This window comes from Ambystoma mexicanum, chromosome 3p (assembly GCF_040938575.1).
Source record: "Ambystoma mexicanum isolate Mex_15411 chromosome 3p, UKY_AmexF1_1, whole genome shotgun sequence".
NCBI classification, from domain to species: Eukaryota; Metazoa; Chordata; class Amphibia; order Caudata; family Ambystomatidae; genus Ambystoma; species Ambystoma mexicanum.
In genome coordinates this window covers 1,124,234,960-1,124,256,639 of record NC_090925.1, presented here as the reverse complement: position 1 = coordinate 1,124,256,639, position 21,680 = coordinate 1,124,234,960, and the positions used below count along the sequence as shown (strand labels likewise).

Here is a 21,680-nt window from a genome sequence, read left to right as displayed (position 1 = left end):
GGCACGGAAGGTATTTTCAGCTGGGAGTATGGCGTTAAAATCAGCCAACTCCACATGTGCCTTGGCAAAGTTTTCGTACACTCTGTGGGAGTGCATTGCAATGGCGGCGGAGCACATACCAGAAGGGGACGAAAGGGAAGGATTCCTAGCCATTGTTAGAGATGGGAAGGAGGCCCTGCAGGAATCCCTTGAATCTGGATTGGACACTGTAGATAGTGTGAGCAGGTCCATGGGCACTAGCACGGTAATGCGCAGATTTGCGTGGTTACGGAAGTCGGGTTTCACACCAGACGTACAGAACCACCTTCTGAACATGTGCTTTGACGGGTCTCACCTTTTTGGCAGCAAGGCTGACTAGAGCCTTGAGAGGTTGCAGACCTCAAAAGCAGCTGCCAAGTCTTTGGAAGCTGCTATTAGGCAACCTCAGCCTTTTCGTGCGCGAGGTCAATGTTGGAGGGGACGATCCTATCGTTAATACTCCTCATATGGAAAGGCGAGAGGAATGGCCAGTCTAAGGGGCCAGAGGAAGGCCACTCGCGGTGGACCAGCAAAACGTGCAAATCCAGCTACAGCCTCTTTGCCATCAGCGGCTGCAGCAACCGCCACAAAACCACTTTGAGGAATTGCATCACAAGACACCTGTAGGAGGCAGGCTGTCACAGCATCTGCAAGAATGGCGAGCCATTACTTCAGATGTTTGGGCTCTAGAAATAATAGCCCAAGGTTACTGCCTTCCTTTTCTAACGCAACCTCAAAGCATTCCACCAGGGAGACACCCTTTGAAGTTTTGGGATCCGCTCCTACAGCAGGAAGTTCTAACCCTGCTGGGGAAAGGTGCTATAGAACCAGTACCTGCAGCGGAGAGCAACAAGGGATGGTACTCCCCGTATTTTTTGATCCCCAAAAAGGACGTAGGACTGAGACCCATCTTGGACTTAAGAAACTTGAACAAGTTCCTCAGGAAGGACAAGTTCAAGATGGTTACCCTTTCTCAGATCCTTCAGGCCCTTCAACTTCAGGATTGGTTGGTGTCATTGGACCTCCAGGATGCTTATTTCCATGTGCCGATTCATCTCAAGCACAGAAAATACCTGAGGTTCGTAGTTGGCGACTCACACTATCAGTTTCGAGTCCTGCCATTCGGATTGACCTCCGCCCCGAGGGTCTTCACCAAACTGATGGTAGTAGTGGCAGCGCACCTCAGGAGAGGGGGGATTCATGTCTACCCCTACTTAGACGATTGGTTGATCAGAGCACGTTCTGCCGAACAGGCACTGGATCACCTGAAAGTCACCTGCCACTTCCTCCACAGACTGGGCTTCTCCCTCAATTTCAAGAAGTCACAAAGGACACCTTCTCAACAGCTCCAATACATAGGAGCTGTATTAGACACATCCCTGGGAAAGAGCTCGCCTCCCAGGTCGAGGGCTCAAAACATTCTTCAGATGGTTTCCAAATTCCAAAATGGCCAAAATCTCCAGACCTACGACTTTTTAAGGTTTCTCGGCCTTATTGCATCCTGCATCTTCCTGCCGGAGGCACGTCTGAGGATGAGATCCATTCAATGGGCTCTAAAGACTCAATGGTCAAAGTTCTCAGGTCAAATGACGGATCTTCTCCAGATTCCGAACAGGGTTCGACAAGATCTTCTATGGTGGACTTGTACAGAGAATATCCTGAAAGAAGAACTTTTTTGGCAACCATGGCCGGAGATCACAGCAGTGACGGACGCCTCACTCATGGGGGGTGGGGAGCTCATGCCAACGATCTGACGATCAGCGGTCGTTGGTCTCCATCGGAGTCCAAACTACACATCAACCTTTTAGAGCTGAGAGCAATCAGACTAGCGCTGAAAGCTTTCCTGCCATCTGACAAGGGAAAAAATGTCCTGATAATGACGGACAACACAGTGGCCATGCATTATCTAAACAAAAGAGGAGGTGTAGGGCCACTACCTCTGTGCAGAGAGGCAATGCAGCTCTGATATTGGGCAATTCAGGAAGGAATCTCTTTAACGGCAGTTCAACTAGCCGGGGAGGAGAATATGACGGCAGATGCTCTGAGCAGGCAGAGAACGGTGACCCACGAATGGGAACTGGCTCAGGAAGTCATTCAAGAGATCTTCGCCCTTTGGGGAACCCCTCAAGTAGACCTATTTGCGACCAGAATCAACCGGAAGTGTGAAAGGTATTGCTCAAGGGAATTTCCCGGGAGAGGAGCCCTGTGAGGCGCGTTCGTGGTGGAGTGGAATTTCCCACTACTGTACGTGTTCCTTCCGATTCCCGTCATTCCTCAGGTCATCAGGAGACTGAGATGGTTCGGGAACCGCATGATCCTAATTGCCCCGGATTGGGCCAGGAGAACGTGGTACCCGAACCTTCTAGACATGTCCATCTGTCCCCCAGTACGTCTTCCTCAGAGAGAGGACCTTCTCTCACAAATGGAGGGTCAGGTTCTCCATCCAGATGTCAAAATGCTCAACCTTCACGCTTGGTATCTGAAAGGCTGAGATACAAGGATTGGGACCTTCCAGATGACGTCATGGAGGTATTGCTTTCGGCAAGAAGGCCAGCAATCAAGTCTGTATATCGTTGCCGTTGGAAAATTTTTTGCAACTGGTGCAGAGAAGAGAATGTCAATCCTTTTCTATGTTCTATTCCGGAAGTACTGTCCTTCCTCTTGTCCTTAGCACATAGAGGTCTAAATGTGGGAACCATTAAAGGTTATCTTGCGGCGCTTTCCATCTTCAAGCGCTCGTCGGAAGAATGCTCCTATTTCAAAATTCCTTTGGTAGTGCAATTGTTAAAAGGACTCACTGTTTCCTCCTTACCCATTTCAAGTGCCAATTTGGGATATCAATCTGGTCCTAAAATTCTTAATGTGTGATCCTTTTGAGCCTTTTACACACTTGTCCATTAAGATTACTGACATGGAAAACTACTTTCCTAGTTGCTTTAACAACTGCAAGAAGAGTGAGCGAATTGCAGGCACTGTCTTCTGGGCCACCCTATACTGTGTTCCATAAGGACAGAGTTGTGTTGAGGGTTAAACCCTCATTTTTACCCAAAGTGGTGTCTGATTTTCTTTTAAGTCAGAAAATAGTTTTACCCGCATTCTATCCTCCACTTCATTCTAGTAAGGAGGAGGAACGATTACACAGGTTGGATCCAAGAAGAGCTTTAAGCTTTTACATCTCTAGGCTTTCCAAGCTTAGAGTGGACAATCAACTGTTTATCGGCTACACAGGAAGGAAATTGGGTCAATCGGTGACAAAGCAAACAATATCACGCTGGATTGTGCTTTGCATTTCAGAATGCTACATATTAGCACAAAAAGACCCACCAGAAGGTCTAAGGGCTCATTCCACCAGAGGCATTGCCTCTTCGACAGCCCTACAAAGAGGTGTTCCTATAAGGTCCATTTGTGAAGCAGCAACTTGGTCTTCACTGCATACCTTTTTAAAAATGCTACAGTCTGGATGCTTCCTAGTCTAAGGAGCTGAATTCTGGTAAAGCAGTACTATATTCAGCCATCTAAGGGTATCGAAAAATCTAATCCCTTGTCCAGAGAAATTGTCCATACTGCTTTGGGAGTCTATCTAAGATGAGGAATACGTTGGAGGACACAATCCACTCGAAGAACAAGTTACTTACCAACTGGTAACGTTCTTTCGATTGGATGTTCCTCCAACGTATTCCTCATCGCCCTCCAAACCTACCCCTCTGTAGATTTTTCCGGGTTATTGCCACTTCAACTCTCGCAAGGCGAATACCTGTCTGCCGGCACAATCTACACAGTGCAAAATCAATAGTAAAGGGGGGAAAAACACAACTGAGGCCAACGGGCGCCGCGCATGCTACTTATACACCCGATGACGTCACCCTCGACGGGGGCCTTCGAGGGACCATCGACTCAACGCACGGCGCCCGGCGCCCTCTGCCGGATTTTTTTTCCAAAGCAGCTAAAACTGGATGGGAATACATCTGAGATGAGGAATACGTTGGAGGAACATCCAATCGAAAGAACGTTACCAGTTGGTAAGTAACTTGTTCTTTTATGGCATTAACTTTAGCACAGAGACTTAAAGTCAATCTATCCCATCTTCGTGTATCCTTTATCAGTACATCCTTCAACTTGTCCACATTGTATTCCACCGGTCTTCTAATGTCACGCACCAAATAAATACCTAAATATTTCACTGAAACATCGACCCACTGACAATCCCAATCTAACGACCTCCTATTTAGTGGATTCATCTTACGTGGAAACACCACTATTTTTCCTCAATTTACCTTGTAACCAGATAACACCCCCACTTCCTGTAACATATTTTTTAGTAAAGCCCCTTCAACAGCCGGATTCGTTAAGACCACCGTCAAGTCGTCCGCGTATGCCACAACTTTCACCTCTCCATTCCTTATCCGCCAGCCACAAATATTCTGTTCTTGTCTAAGATATGCCAACAAAGGTTCAAGAACTAGGTTGAATAAGAATGGCGAAAGCGGGCAACCTTGTCTGGTTCCTTTAAACAATCTGAAAGCTTGAGACAAGACATCATTAACCCATATTTTAGCCGAAATGTTGTGTTGCAAAGCACCTATAGCATTCAAGAATTGCAGACCAAAGCCCATCTGAAGTAATGTATAATTTGGGAACGACCAATTAACACAATCAAACGCTTTTTCAGCATCAAAGAAAATGAGGATATTTCTTCCGCCTTAGTACGAGATAAACCTATTATATTCAATAATGTTCTAATATCATCATAGTCATACGTATTATCCATAAACCCCACTTGTGAACAACCTATCAATTCCCCTATATATGTTTGCAACCTGTTGGCCATGACCTTTGCAAAGATTTTTACATCCGCATTCAACAAAGAGATAGGTCGGTAATTAGCACATTTGGGTGAATCTTTCCCCTGTTTAGGAATCAGGGTAATGATTGCCTCCTGCATCGAAGGACATAATACTCCATCTGAAAGGAACCGGTTTTATAAAGCACACAATTTAGGCACCAGAACCGAACTAAAGGATCTAAAAAACTCCCCCAGGTAATCCGTCGGAACCCAGAGACTTACCCCTATTTAGTTGACGAATAGCTTCCCCAACTTACAATCCGAAATCTGAGCATCAAGTGCCTCCCTTCCTTCCTCAGATAAGTAGGGAATATCTATCTTGGCAAAAAACTCAGCGAGTTTGTCTTCCTCAACCTGCGAAGCATCTGAATAAAGAGAAGCATAGAAAGATCTGAAGCATTCACAGATGTCATTGCTTTTAACCTTCAAGTGTCCTGCTGCATCCTCAATCTTCTGTATAAACAATCTTTCCGACAAACTTTTGGGTTTGTTAGCCAGTGGGCGTCCTCCCCTGTCGCCCTCCTCCCAAAACATCTGCTTCATAAAATATAAAACTTTTTCTGCCTGTTCATCCAATGCTTTTCTTAATCTATCCTTTATACATTCCATCTTCAACCTATACGCCCTTTAGCCAGATAGATTTCTGCTGTAATTCCTTAAGTTCTAATTCCAGGCCTTTAACTCTCATCTCACCCTCCTCCTTCGCTCTGGCTGTCCAATTAATCAATTCTCCTCGTATAGTTGCTTTAAAAGCATCCCACACCAACAAACAGTCTGCAGAATCCATATTATCCTCAAGGAAGTTAACAATGGAGGTATTAATAGCCTCACATATTTTCTCCTCTTGCAATATTAATGTTGTAAGCCTCCATTTAACACTGGCAGGTCTGAGTTTACTCCGTCTCATATACAATTTTACCAACGAATGATCACAAAGGCACTGCTCTCCAATTTCTACATCCGTTACTTCATCGATCAGTCTATCCAAATCAATAAGTAATCCAACCTTAAATAAGAGTTATGGACCGAAGAATAAAAAGCAAATCCCTTTTCTGCAGGATGTAACGACCTCCAACTATCCACTAAGGCGAAGGTATCGATAAAATCCCAAAAGGCATAACGCAGCATAAGGCCTGTAAACCTACATGCCGATAACCTATCTAAAGTAGCATCTAGAACACAGTTAAAATCGCCTCCAAGGATAATGCAGTCACCATTCATATTTTTCAGACAGTCCGTCAGTTCCCTGAAAAAACGAATGCCATTAGAGCATGGACTGTACACCGAACCCAATGTCAATACTGTCCCTTCGTGTTTGACATCCGCTAAAATAAACCGGCCATCATTATCCATAAGTATATTCTCTACTACCATACCCAATCTTTTCCGAATTAGTAAACCCACTCTTCTCGATCCTCCTGAATAACAATTTAACAGAGCCTTCATGAACTTAGAGGCGCCATTAAAAATGATCTGGCTATTCTGTTTAAAAGCGTTTCTTGTAAAAAATAACATCAGCTTTCTCATGTCGTAACCTAACCATTATATTCTTCCCCTTCTTGGGTCAATTCAACCCTTTAACATTCAATGAAAAAAGTGTTGAGGATCCCATCTAGATCGACTAAAAGAAAAACTTAAAACAGAATATGGACCATCCAATTCATCCATTTGAAGACCGAAACTTGCATATTTAAACTCCCCGAGATCTTGAAGTAAGAAATTCAAAGTAATAATAGTGTAGAACACTGAACACTGACCCCCACATATATAACGCACAAAACACAAACACACAACACTTAACTTCAATCCATTTTAGTTGAAGATTGCCCATTAACCAGGACTAAATGATAATGTCCGAAAGCACTAAACACTACTACTAAACTGCAACCCTAGAGTCCTATGCCCAGTCATATATACATTTGCATAAATGCAAACCCTCATATCAATTTCTAATCCTAAAAATGAAGTTTCAAGATATGTTCTAAAACCCTTCCTATTTTAACTTCTTATCACCCAACAGTCAAACTCATTTATCCTAAAATAACTAACCCCATGAGTTATCAATTTTATATAAAACACTCCTTACCCCAAAGGCCACTATGTACATCTTCCCCCTTATCCCTCCCCATATATTGTATAACAAAGTATCTTAACAACTGCAATAGCATAAGCAAATATACTATCCCTCAACTGTAGCCCAATGGGTAACATTTTTAACGAACAGATGTAATGCCAAGTTAGGGAAGCCTCATCTAACATGGCCAAACCCCAGTCAACCATTATTCAAATGGTACGTCGAGTCTATAACTCCTAAGAACTGGAAAATAACAGTATATAGACATGAGTCAAAATGGGCTCATATTTGTATGACCCATGACCATGCAACGCATTGAGATTTCAAACCAGTTTCAATACTGATTGAAGTAACCCCAATCTTTGAAATAATTCAACTTCCAATCATTGATGGAGTAGGCCACTGGATCTACACCAAACCGCTCATAACAGAACTCGCACTATCATCTCGCCTACCACACCTCCCCTGCCACCCTCCATGAGATAACACCACACCATGAAATTCTGACTGAAAGTACCAACAGATTATAAAACCCCCATTTAACTGTGACATGAACGACAAACTTTTCCCATCCCATTCCAGTTAACCTATATGGATTAATTGTTCAAGTCAACTTCTGCACCTCATCCAATAATTCCACCTCCAGAAGTTTGTGTGCATTTCCAAAGAATAAGTCGAACACATTACCCATTGCCGTCTGTCCTCACCCACGTCCATCTTGGAACATCTCAGTCTATATCCCATGCAGCATTCAACGTATTAATTTTCAAACTAAATTTGAATTGAGCACAGCTTCCTGCTTGAACCAGCCACTAAAATGAATGATGCCTCAAAACAAAACCCAGAAGGCAAGCCCACATCATCCTAATGATGGAAACATATAACCAAGTGTAATACGTTTTTTATTATATCGGGCCATTACACACAGAGATCCTGATCTCAACTCTCCATGTCTTTATAAACAGAGCTTGTCCTTCGCTGCCATAATACCAATGTCATTCCACCAGGCATGTCCCATCACTCCCCCCTGTACCGGCATTGTACAGCATTTTATACACATATCAGTGTGAGCGGAATATAAAGGGGAAATATTGCTTGGAACTCATAAGAACACACAACCTTCACATCTGACATTAACTGTCAAGTGTAAGAAACAAACGCATTTCTGCATGCATGCAAAGGTTCCATATAGGCCCCACAGAATCAAGTAATCGCTGTGACAAGAAAGTAAAAGTTAATGACCCACAAACTAGCAGGTCAGCGATCAAACACTTCAGGTGCAGATGGGGACAGACTCTACAATCATAGACACATCAGCAGCAGCATTAAAAAACCGATGAGAATTGTCTCTCTCCATACCGGACCAAATCAGATTGGCTGACCGATCCGTGTCTGAGCCAAGCATTCTTCCAATACCCCCATCTGCCTCCTACCCCTGAGCCCACAGAAATCACAACCCGCTTCCGCAGTGTCCCCATTACCAGACCCAGCTTCTCGAACTCGTCTCCATGACGTGAGTTTGTATCGCACAGCACACGCCTCAGTGCCGTGCCTCCTTTCCGATCTCCAATGCAGCGGTTCATGCTCCGACGCCGCACCCTCTACTTGCTTCCCTTCACAGTCGAATCATTACGCTCCAATGTCACCTGACGGGGCGTCTCTTCACCACACGCCATAATGGTACCTTCCTCTAAGCAGCCTTACAGCTCCGGAGCATTTTTCAATCATTACGAGCGTTCTAACATCCGTTATCAATACGAAAAAAAATAACGGATCTCGCTCTAAAGTTATATATCCATTACATTTGAAAATATCTAAATATGGAAAATATTTAAAAAATGAAAAATAATAAAACAGAAATCAACGTATTCAGTCACCTTTTCTTCTCCTTCAGTTACCTTTTCTTCTATGAAGGTACATTCTTTTGGGGCTCAGAGGCAATATCCATAGGTGAAGTCACAAGATCAGTTAAAAAGGCTTCAGCGCTTTAGTGATCTGAAAAAGAGTGGGTCTGACCATCAACCACCACCCTTAGAATCGCTCGATATACCATATAGTATTGCAACTTTCTGCTTCTGGCTTTCTCCTTTGCAGCATTAAACAGCCTCATTTTATCCAAGACATCTTTACTTAAGTCTCCAAAAATCATGATTTTATGTCCACCCCACGCCAAATCACCTAACTTGCGTGATTTTTTCAGAATCAGTTCTCTTGTGGGGAATCTTAGGAATTTCACTATAAAATGCTTGGTGTTTGGCCCACAGCCGGTTTCTGGCCCAAGGACCTATGAGCCGTCTGCATCTCCAAGGGAATATCCAGCTTCAATTTCAAAATTGAAACTAAAGCTTTCTCACAAAAGAGCATAGGGTTTCCACGTTCCACACTTTCTGGAAAACCAGCTATCCTGATGTTTCTCCTTGAGAAATGTTCTTGCTCTGACAGTTTAAGCATCAGCTTTCCATTTTGCATTTCCAGATCTCTAATCTTATCATGTAATTTCAGTCTTTTCATCAGTGGCTGTTAGATGATCCTCAATTGCAGAGACCTTAGTAGTGAGATCTGAATATCTCTCGTCAGCATTAATAATTTTAGCCTTAATCTCAGCAATGTCCAAAGTTACTTTGGTAAGAAGCTCCAAAGGTTTATCATCTCTTGACTCTGTTTCATCTCTTCCCTTTTGTCGCTTTGCTGGTTTTGAAGTTTGTTGAATTCAAATCGGTCATATTAGCAGAGGGTGTAAATCCAGTCAGGGCACAGGAGCACAGCTAGCAGTTCTAGTTCATTTATTTGTGATGAAACAGTTTGACAAGCATATTACATCTCTATAAATGTAATCTGTGATAAAACACAAAGGAAGGGGCACAATAATTGCAGGGTATTTTTGTAGTAGTCTGACAAAAAAAAAATCCATTTCAAAGAAAACTAGTGAATGCAAGTTTGAGCAGCATTTTTGAGTTTGGAAATTATTTCTATGAAAGTGTAAGATGCACATTTGAAAACAATAGTGTGCCCAGCACGTAAAGTCTGCTTGCAACAGTGATGGCGCCACCACTGTGATAGTCATGGCCTATTAATTCCAGGCTGAGCAACTAGGGTCTGCAAACACACAAATGACTGCTGGGTAAAGGAGCACAGAGCAGATTAGATTCCTCGCCCCCAGCTTCCATTGGCAAAGTTGGGGGCTCGGTGTAGTCGTGTCAGGGTCGAGGCAGGCTGGGTCAGGCCGGGTCCGATATCCAAGGAGACATCTGATGCTGAATCTCAGACCGGCAAGAGCTGGCCCATTGACATCACTGCACTTATGTTTAACAAAAAATCCGAAAACGATTGTGGTGAAAATTAATTACATGTTTTAAATGCCAACTTTCAGTTTGACAACATCGAAAACGCAGCATACGGTCCAGTCAAATGAATAACTCTAACCTATTAAACGGAAGTCCAACGCTATTTGAAAGAAAACCACAATCTGTACTTGCGACTATAAAATGGTCTCGAAAAAGCCTGGGTCAGTGAAACCACGTGTAAGTTGTGGCAGGGTCTGTTAATTTGAGAATTGAATATATGTTCCTAAGTTTGCTAATTCAAGCAATGGAACAATTAGGAAAACATGTTATGATTTTAAGAGACTAGTGGCAATTTAGTGTAGAGGGTTGGCAATCATTTTGTTCTATCTCTTAGCAGAGCATATGTTTCAAGGAGACGTTTACAAGTGTAGGAAATGGTGTAATGGTGTATTTAGCAACTGTTTTTGTTCTACTTTGACATAGGGGGAAGAGTGCCTTTCCTGATTAACACACCCAGCAATTTCACAATGTAAAACGATGTATACAAATATTAAATCCAGGTGTGAGGTATAATTGGATCTGCCCATTCTACAGTCCATTGTAAATATTGCCTGAGGATGTCTGCCCTTCTCCTTCCTTTCACATCTCCATAACATTACTTTTATATTGAATAATTAAAGCAATAATCAATCAAATATTTAAGTTGTCTGGAAATATGCCCCCTTGTGTTAATAAATAGCATTATGTTCTCTTCTCCTTTTTAGTTATGTCTGTATAAGGTTTAGCAGTGCCATACTTTCCTTATCATTAGTTTCTGTATTGAGCATGTACTAGTTGTAACCGGATAAAATATGTAAAGAAAAGAAACTTGAAGCAGAAGGACCGCAGGGTAACTGAATGGAGAACTTCTGTCCAGTCTGTAGGGAATTCTGGACGGCTTCCCTTTCCCATAATATTATAGCTTGAATCTGTATTGTTTGCCAGATACATAAAGGCGCTGGAAACACTGCGTGTGGTCCGGCAGAAGCAGGCTGTGAAAGTGAGAGAGTGCCAGGCAGAGTTGAAGTATCTGAAGCAGAACAGAGGCAAAGCTCAGGAAATTCAGGAGCTCCTTACCAGTAAAGAAGGACAGCTGGCGGCCTCTAAAGAGAATGTCCGATCCATTGACGTAGAACTTGAGCCATTGAAGGTATTTGGTCATTTTTTTTCTTTCTTTCGTTCTGTGATTAAATGTTTTTATTTTACAGATGTGTTTAAGCTCAGTGCTCTATTGTGTCTCCCATTGCCCTAATGTTGTACTGCTTTGATTCACCAAGTAACATCCCTGGCATTTCGCTAACTGCTAAGAACACTTTGTTCTGCCCTCTGCATTAATGTTGCGTTTGCACACTCCCTCCTTGGATTGGCTTTTGAATATTTATCATTGAAGTAGGGCTCCTTGTTGACTTTTTTGGTATGATGGAGCCACATTATCCCTTCTGCTCAACAGGTATGTAGATAGAAACTTTATTCTGAGAATATCCATTAACATTATACATACAACACTTGTATGGAAAGCGTTAAAAACATAGATAATCATAGACTTTCTAAAAACATCAAAATATTTTTCTAAATGCCAATTTTACAAATTCAAGACATCATACATAAAACCTTCATCACTATAATTCTTAAATATGGACATTACCTCTGTATATGACCGATTGTTGTTTTTGATAAAATAAGGCCTAAGCCACCTACTGCTGAAATCTGTAAAAAGCATACAAAATAATTTAAAAGCACTCTCTTGCCTTTGCTCCTACGGCCGGTACACAGTTTGTCAGAACCCAACCAACTCATTTGATCCTTCTGGGGAAACATCTTTGAACATTAGAGCTGTTCTTCTGCATTCGGGGGACTTCATTTTACTTATACAGTTTAGTTTAGCATTAGTCAGCCCTAAACCCTCATGTACTTTACTGTACCGCTCTAATGATTCTAGACAGAATTCTATCTCATTCCACTTCTGCAGATCATTATATTTTTAAGAAGGGCCTTGCGTTGCAATTTAGACATATTATTTAAAACAGCAACCTCCCCGAAACTCCACCTCTTCATCAAGTCAATCCCACTTAAATAGCAGGAAAATGTTTGCTGTACAGGAGAAGACATCATCTCCATAAGGGTGTATACAGGGGTTCTCTGATCACACCATATAAAAAATCGTAGTCAAAAAGAACACACTGGGCAAGAAATAACGCTGTTTACTATAGCTGGGTAAGCACAAATTAAACAGGACAGTGGACAGGTACTGGTTGATGAGAGATGACGGGGGGAACACAACAAACATTAGTTTTATCGGATTAATAGAATAATCCAAGCATTTGAAACTGTTACGGTTAGAATGTGCATATTTTCCATCGTTCACAGAACAGTCATTGGCTGCGTTATGTCATATCCATAGTGCTGTGCGTATGTTAGTAAGATATGATTGGAGCAGCCAGATCAACAATATCCCAAGATATCCCTCCAGTGTGGCGCCACACCAATTCTCACCCCTCCCTGGAACAATTTGTAATTAGTAATAAAACATTTGTGCTGACCGCTGGGGATTTATTATTCTGCCATTGGTCAGCAACCAGAAGCAGGGTGTCTTGTGTCTCATTTGCAACGGTGCTGCGTCAGCACCGTTGCAAATGAGACACGAGACACCCTGCTTATGGTGGGAAGGGAGACAGTCACACAGTACCTTCTGAATATTGGCTTTCGCAGTGTTTGTAGTCGATACTCTGAAGGCTAGCCACCTCCTAGGGACACAAAACGTACCGCTTGATTGGTTCCTCCAGGAACGCCACTCCGTTCAGCTTCCGTTCACATAACTTACTGCCAATCTGCATTCGTAGCCCTGTGAATGGATCTCTGGCTCGGGCTCACTTCCCCCCTTTATCCCTGAGTGCCCGCTGGATTGGCTTGCTGCCCTGTCTTGACATCATCCAGTGAGGTTGCAGCTGGCTCAGTCTGCCAGTGATGCGCTGTGTGAGCTCGGATCCCCGTCCCTTTGGCACGCGGAAGGCTGATCATGCGCTTGGAGCAGGATTTCCCAGACATGAGGGTTTTCGCTGTCGTATTTTCTATTTAGGATAGGCCATCTCTATTGAGTGCTAATTATACGTGGGCCCTTTGGGCTGTTAATATACGTAGGACATCCCCACTCCTGCAACTCCCCACATGGTCTCTTTCCATGCTATGACCGTATTCGGGTTGTTCTGTGTTTTCCCAACCCTGCTTTTAAGGTGCCCTATCCCCCTTTGCTCACTCCTGCAGGTTGTAGGTCCGACCCACGACATGGCACTGGTTCAGCACCTTCGATATCTCTTTCCCAGTCATTTTCTTACCTTTTTCCTTGCGCACCCACACCTCTGTGACCCTTTTCATGTCCCCTTCCTCTTCATACCCTTCTACATATTTCCCAAAAAACAATATTTTCTCGCCATTGGGTGAGCACTCACCCCACAGGGCCTTGTAGTTTTCTAAATCCTGTGGGGGTGCTGTATAAATAATCTATATGTCATCCTCATTTCCATTCACACCTGGGTGTCCTTCACCTAACACATTATGGAGGTCTATTTTATTGCCATTCATTATATACCCAGTCCTCCTTTGCTGGCAATTGCACCAGCCGATGACCCACCAGACGATGCAGATGGCGAAAGACAGTTATTTTGAACATCGCTGCCAAGAGGTCTTGTACCCATGCAAATAGACTCTCGAACCAGGTGTTTGACGTAACATCCTGTGTTTCCTTCGTCATTCTTTCGTGTATTGTTTGCATCTCCTCAACAGCCTCTGTGAGTGTTTCCGTTTGTTGCATCATTGTAGGGTTGGCGGTGCAGCAGGTGCTGCCAAACTTGTAGCACACACACCCTTCCATTGCCGTCATCAGGTCTATAATGAATCTGTTTTGGATGGTAATTGGGGGCAAAGCTCGAAGCTCCTCTAGCATTGAATTTAGTCCCTTTTCTGTTGCATTAGCCAATTGAAGCAACTCGAATCTGATCATCTGGATCCATTTGTATTAGTGGCGGTTTGTACTCCGGGCAGCAGGAGGGAGGTGAAGAACACAGATGCCTTGATGAAGAGTCTAAAATGTGGTGGGATTGCATTCAAACGTTTGGTGGACTCACCTGAAATGTTGCAGGACCTTTTCCTCCTGGTTATCATGGGCCGCTCCATTTGTGTCTCGCAAGGCCCAATATCTTCCTCCTCTTCCCCCTCCCCCTCCTCCTTCATTCTTTTTTGTGCCAACACGTTACCAAATGGTGCCAAATCTGTTGTTTGGCACCACTAATGCAGGGCTGTGTAAGGTCACCAGTGCACACACTCTGCTCCAATCCGGTGGCAGCTGGGCATACACTTTTGTCCCACAGGCCCACCAGATGTCCATCACTGCTGCTGTCCCTTTCCAAAGCTGCAACGCTCATCGCCCTCTCACAGCCAGTGTTCATCCCCAACGCCACTCTTCCGTTTGCTCTGAAACATAAATTATACTGTGTAAGTGGTTTTATGTTAATGGGGTGTTTTTTTATCCATCCAGGTTAAGGCATGTATCTTGCTGTTTCATAACTTCCCAACACTCTGCATTTACCCTCTTAACGACCCTTTCTTCAAACCCCACCAATCCCTCTGCACAACATTTGACCATCCCCTTTTCCCCACTTTTCGTTGTGATACACTGAACCTCTTCTATGCATGAGGGGTCTGGTGTGGCACCATGGTATATCATGCCCTGCTGTGTTCTTTTTTTTTTTTTTAACTTTTTTTTCAGTTTTACAAACAACAAAAAACAAATTGCGCAGTGAGACCCCCATAACCCGCTCCCTCCCTTGGAATGCTGTGACAGATATAGCGTAATCATGGTTCACAGTCTATGTGGTGCAGCCCGCATTCAGTTGAGTACAGAGTCCATGTAATGTGGATTCCGGAGTTGAATTACGTGAGGAAACAGTGTCTGAGGCGGATATCAAATGTGCAATATATGGACCCCAGATATCCAGGGGTCGGGCGTGAAGGGGGAGGGGTTTGATAGTCTGTTTCCACGTCATGGCAGAATGTCATGTCGTTTAACCATTTTTGTAGAGAGGGTGTGGGACCTCGTCCCCATGATATTGCAATCCTTCTGCGAGCCAACACCAGCAATAGTCCAGCTAGCCTTCGCGCAGCAGACGGCAGGTGTCTGGTTAAGCTGAGTAGCGCTAATGTGGGGTCGGGTTCCAGTGGTGTTCCAATTATAGCCGATGTTTTTTCGAGAACAAGGTTCCAGAATTGGGTTATGTGTGGGCATGCCCAGGCCAAGTGGATGAAATCTGCTACTGGGGCATTGCACTGTTCACATGACGCTGAGATTGTTGGATGTCGTGAGTCCAGTTTTGTTGGGGTGTGGTACATCTGGTGTAGATAATTGAAGTGTATTTGCTTGTATCTCGTGTTGAGAGATACTTTCTGGGTTTGGTCCAGAATATAGGCACAGTCTGCATCTGATATCGTCACTCTCAAGGATTTCTCCCATCTCGCTTTCGGAGCTATAGGTGAGGAGGTTGTGTCTGTCATGAGGGACCTATAAATTGCAGAAACTAGCCTACCTTCACCTTGTGATTGGATCACTCCGTGTAGTAATTGCCATGTGGGTGGTTGCTGTGGGAACGTGGGGAGGAATGCTGGAAGTGCATGGTGGAGGTGGAAATATATACAAAAATGTCTAGAGCGGTATCGGCTCCTCTGTCCCAGGCGAGCTGGGGCGTTAGAAAGGTGCCCTCGACAAAGAGGTTGTTCAGTGTGTTGATTTGTAACTTTTCCAACCACCTCAAGTATACCTTTTCAGTGGTCCGGGGAATACCTGGTATGAATTTCGCTGGTTTGAGAGGGGAAAATCTGACTTGGACATCACATTTCTGTGCTACTTTCTTCCAGATGGCGTAGGTGGAGAGAACTACATTTAGCGTTGTGTGTGGTACTTGCATGTGACCAATAATGACTGCTTTCAGGAGATTGGGGGTTGCAAGGGCCCGCTCGATTTGGACATGAGGTCGGATGGAGTGTGTGGCGTACCAATAGCAGAGGAATTGGGCTTGTGCGGCCCAGTAATAGCGCCCCAGACCAGGGAGCGCGAGGCCACCTTTCGCTACAGGTTGTGAATGAGTGTAGTGTATGCTACTCTTGCAGGTTTGTCAGACATAAGTAGTTCTAGAATCAGACTTCGAATGCAGTGAAGAAATTGTCGCGGTAGTACGATAGGGATGTTTGCGAACAGATAGAGAAACTTGGGTAGGATCACCATTTTAACTAGGGAAACGCGTCCCCACAGTGCAAGCGGGTGGAGCTTCCATCTCTTCACTTTATCTCGCAGTGCTTCAACCGCTCTTTCATAATTGTCATGGAAGAGGTCTTGGTGAACTCTGGACATTAGGATTCCCAGATATCTGACCTTCGAGTGTTCCCAGCGGAACCCGTAGTCGTCAGCAAATTCCCTGGTGTTTGGGGTTAGGGGGAATATGACTGATTTAGTATGATTAATTTTCAGGCCTGAGAGGGTGCCAAACTTGATCACCTCTCGCATAATTGGGTTTAGCTTCTCAATTGGGCTGCAAACAAAGAGTGCTATGTCATCAGCGTACAGGGAACTTGTTAATCTGTGGGGTCCGAGAGAGAGGCCTCTGTTTAGCTGTCCAGACCGAAGGCCAGAGGCTAGAGGTTCCATCACAAGGGCGAAAAGTAAGGCCGACAGAGGGCCTCCCTGTCTAGTCCCTCTCTGTCAATTTATACTTGAATACTTTGTTTTCCCAATAATAATGTTTGACTGGGGGTGTTTATAGAGGAGGGAAAATAGTTTTTGGAAGCGGTCTCCCAGGCCCATTTGTATTAGGACTGCGAAGAGGAAAGGCCACTCGATAGAGTCAAAGGCCTTTTCAGCGTCAAGTAGGACTGCTACTGCTTGGTGGGAAGGGTCAAGCGCCTCCAGGACTCCGAACATTCGTCTTATGCCGAATGTTGTATTACGACCTGGTATAAAGCCTGCCTGGTCAAAATGCCCTGCTGTTGTTTTGCACAGTATTCTCTTGTGGGTAGCTGGCAACTGTTTTCCTTTCTTGCGTCCTTTGGTTTTATATTCTAATATCATATGTTTGGATACATCACCCAGGGCCATGCTTTCTAGTTGTACGATGTTATCCTTGTAAACTTCTTCGCCTTCATCAATCCATTTTACATCTACTTCATGTCCCTGGAATAGCCACCTTGTTTTGCATAGAAACAAAGGAATGAGGCATCCACCTTCCTTTGCAGTTACTTCTTGCAGCAAAGATTGTTTTGGTGTCCCTGCTAGGTGTGGGATGAGGGAGCACACGTAGCAGGTGCCATTAGTGCTCCCTGACCCTACCCTCTTCTTCTCCATATACATGATGTATTCGGAAGCTAGGTCCTCTCCTTCCCCAATTGCATTATATCAATCTTCAGTTTTGGATATGCTCCTTTTAGTGCGTGTCTCCCCTTCACCATGAGCAGGTGTACTCGTACTACCTCTTTGCATCAAGAACCAGAAGGAAAGAAGAAGATGCCGACAAAAGGCAAATGCACACAGTATTACAACCCCCATTGTATTTACAGTCTTTTTTTGTCTTTCCCCTAGTACTCTCATGTCCATTGGTGGGCCTTTTAGATCATCTAAGAGCAGTACAAAATGTCCAAGATATCTGATAAATACTTCCCATCAGGTGATGCTTGGTGGTTCCGTTGTGCTGCTGTTGTCTCTGCATACATCAGACAAATTGATCAATGCCAGTCTCTCTTTGATCTTCACTGTTGTTGGCGTTGCAGAATCTTGGCTCCTGCGACTCCGAACCACGTTGCGATGAGTACTCTATCACCCAGATAAAGAGGCTGTACTTCCGGAAAGTCCCTCCCCTGACTGGCACTTTGCCGTCTTACAGTGTCGCTGACTGACATGTAGGTCGCTGAACCTGGCGGGAGGTATTGCAGAGATTTCAGTCATATACGCTTTCATTTCGTATCCAAGAATTTCTGAGCTAGGCTTTGCCTTCGAAATTGAACATGTGGGAGGGACAGGTGCATGCATCCTCCCACCCGTTACAGTTTCGTGCAGAGTCAAATGGTGATCACCACTGGGTGAGTTGCATAAGGCGAAAAGGGCAAGCAGGGGTAAAAAATGCCAGTTTCGGCATAGAGTAGAGGTTAGCTTTGCCAAGCGTTCCTTTCATAGGCCGTTAATCCTCTCTACAACTCTGTTTGCTTGCAGCCGGTACACTGTGCAAAGTTTGTGTTTTATTCTCATGAGGCGCGCATTTTCCTCAAAAACGTAGTTGGCAAAGTGCTGGCCATTATCTGACCTTATTTCTTAACACATACCCCATCTTGGGTACACCCCCCTCACCAAGAATGTTGCTTTGCTTTTTGCATTGTTCTTTGCACAAGGTCCTGCCCGGGCCAACGTAAGACGGGACAGACAATTGTTATCATATACTGATAGGAGGTACACCTTTCTTGCATGTGAACATAGTCGATATGCAAGTGCCGGAAGGGCCCTTCCAGCCAAAGGATTGTTCCCTGCACCGTCTTCACAGTATGGCCACATAAACAAGTTGACATTTCACACAATTCCCTACAAACTCTGCCACTCTCATATGCAAGTTAGGCACGTACAACCCCTCATTTATTTCTGCTGCTATACTTTCTTTGGATGAATGGGTGGGGTAGTGTAGCTGCTCTACTGCTCCACTTAACAATTTCCGGGGCATTACAGGTTTCCCACTGCTATTCTGCCTCCATATCAGATCGGGTGGAGACAAGGAACACCCATGATGTATCCACAGATCTTTTTCCTCTTATAGTACCTCTGTTACGCTCACCTGCTATCCACGGGGACGCAACCCAGCCCTGATTGGATGATTTGCACTCTCGAACCCTCTCCCGGTCCCTTGGTAAGGCCTCAGGTTAAAGATGGGTCTGCAACATAGGAGAGCTGGATTCAATACCAGATTGTCTGATTTCCCACCTCCCTTGGCCTCAACTCCTTCCTCCCCCTTGGGCCCTCTCCTCACCTTAATATTGTAATAGGTGGATTCTCTCTCCTGCTCCTTCTGGCAGGGGCGGGTAGATGTGGGGGGCGAGCAGCGACCAAGTTACTTCACTGGTGCAAGCCCCCCCCTGTGGGAATCCAGGCCTGCTGCGACTCCGTAGGTTTGCATCAATGAACTGGACACGGTGAGCGTTACGCTGCCCACAGCAGAATAACGCAAAGCATGTTCTGCTGTTTGGGTGCGGTTTAAATAGTCTCAGGTAAAGTAGTCCAGGTAAAATAGTCCCAGGCCTGCCACACCCAAAGTATTCCAGGTAAAGTAGTCCCAGGCCTGCCACACCCAAAAGACTAGACCGCATAGCTCAGTTCCTTGTACCTGAGCTATGTGTGTGCCTCCATGTTGGCTAAACCCCCCCCCCAAATTAAATAGTCCCAAGTAAATAGTCCCATTCTAATGTTGGTCTTCATGATGGTTATGAGCCTGGCGCCAAAGGTGCCAGGACTGACTCCAAGAGAGTCTTGGATGAGGTTTTAAGGCCTTTGACTTGGCCCTAACTGGAAGGCTGACTTGCCAGTGAGGGCCAGGGACAAGGGTCATGACAACCTCCCCCTGCAGCTCAATAATTTGGACGATGGACATTGAATTGAAGTTCTCCTCTCTTTCTTCCTCTCCTCCCACCCCCTTTCTATCGACATGAGTGGTGCTCTTTCTTTTGAACCTGCGTATCTTCTTGCGCTTCCTTCATTGAAATAGGCTGCTTCTTTCGCTGCTCTTTCTGACATTTAGTTCCCCAATGATATTCTGTCCTGTCTACCTGTGTGGGTGGTGCATTTTATTGCTGGTACTTTTAGAACCTCAGTTGGATCTTTAAGCAATTCTGCATGCTGCACACGGGACCCATCACTTATTCTGAACCTTCTCCTCTCCCATCATGCGAATCCTAAATGTACTGTTGAGGTAACATAGGCTGAATCGTAAAAGATGTTGGTGTCATGCCCTTCCATCATGTGTAGTGCACTAATCATTGCCACCGATTGTACCGCTTGTGCCGAATAGTGTAAGGGTAATCTCAGTTGGGATGCTGTTACATTTTTCCCATTTATAGTTCAGACTACTGCCACTCCAGTATGTCTCCTTCCCGTCTCCGGGTCTAGACTTGTGACCTTTCAATGTAAACCATATCTGCCCCTGCTATCTCTTCTTCTTTTACCTGTATGTTCCCTTCCAGTCTGTCCATGTGAGCTGCACAATCATGTATGTAATCCCCTTCCTTTATGGGCTCTGCTATGAAGGTAGCTGGACTGACCACTCAGCACCTCACTACATAATATCTGTGTTTGTCAGTATTGACTCGTAGCCGGATGCCCTCTGTGTGGTTAGTGTGCTCTTTGATTTATCGAGGGTGGCAAATAGCGCATGCTCCATGTACGGTACTACGGGACCCCCCATTGTAATCGTTGCTGCCTTTTCTATGGCAAACACTGCAGCCGCAAGCACTTGTTCGCAGGGCAAGTGTCCTTGCATTACAGGATCTAAGGTGGCATTGCAGTAGGCTACTGGCTTGTGACTTATGGCTTCATTTGTGTGAGGACCACAGTCATCACTGAGTCATCTGAGTGTGAGAACAGATAACATTTCTCTCTGTAGTTTGGAGTTGTTAGCACTGGCGTGAGAGCCATTGCATCTTTTACTTCTGAGAAGCGCTCATTCATTTCTGCTGTCCATTTTAGTTTCCTCTGCTTTTTCTGGGCCTCTTTTAGGCCCTCTATTAGCGGCTTTGTTTGTGTATGGTAGAGTAAACGAAGACCCATGCGCTGCAATAGTTAGACAACCCCAGGAACCTTTGTATATCTCGAATTGTGCACAGGCGTGTGGTGGAGTGTATTGCTTGCACCCTTTCTTGTGTTATCCTGCGCCCCTCAATGGATATTATCTTTCCTAGGTACACCACCTTTTCCTGACAATACTGCAGCTTTGCTTTGTCTAAAGTCAGAAGGTGCACGGAGTCTGCTCTACACTCCTCTTTCTTACTGCATACCAATACATCATCAACATACTGTATCACTGTGTTAGGCATTTGCACATTGCTAAGATCAATCTGGATCACCCTGTTAAAGATGCTGGGTGACTCACAGTACCCCTGGGCCAGCTGTGTGTGCTCAAATCTGGCCCAGTGATACGTAAATGCGGTCAGGTAGTTTGAATCTGGGTGTAATGGGATGGAGAAGAAGACGTTTCTTCAAGTCGATGATTGTGAAGTACTTCGACTTTGTTGGGATGTTACTCAATATCGTGGCAGGGTTTGAAACCAAGGAACCTCTGCTACAACCACATTGTTCAGGGGGTTTAAATCATAGATTAAATGCTAGGACCCACTCTTTGATTTCTTTATAAGA

The 21,680-nt window shown here is 44.6% G+C and overlaps 1 protein-coding gene across 5 annotated transcripts in view; it reads left to right on the top strand.

Moving 5' to 3' along the window:
• Window positions 1-21,680, top strand: part of RAD50 (RAD50 double strand break repair protein) — a 1,278,308-nt gene that overhangs the window by 334,728 nt on the left and 921,900 nt on the right. For all 5 annotated transcript variants that reach the window (XM_069652502.1, XM_069652503.1, XM_069652505.1 and 2 more), the window contains one exon: window positions 11,204-11,408. In XM_069652502.1, coding sequence (XP_069508603.1) covers window positions 11,204-11,408 — 205 coding nt within the window. The remainder of the gene's footprint in view (window positions 1-11,203; window positions 11,409-21,680) is intronic.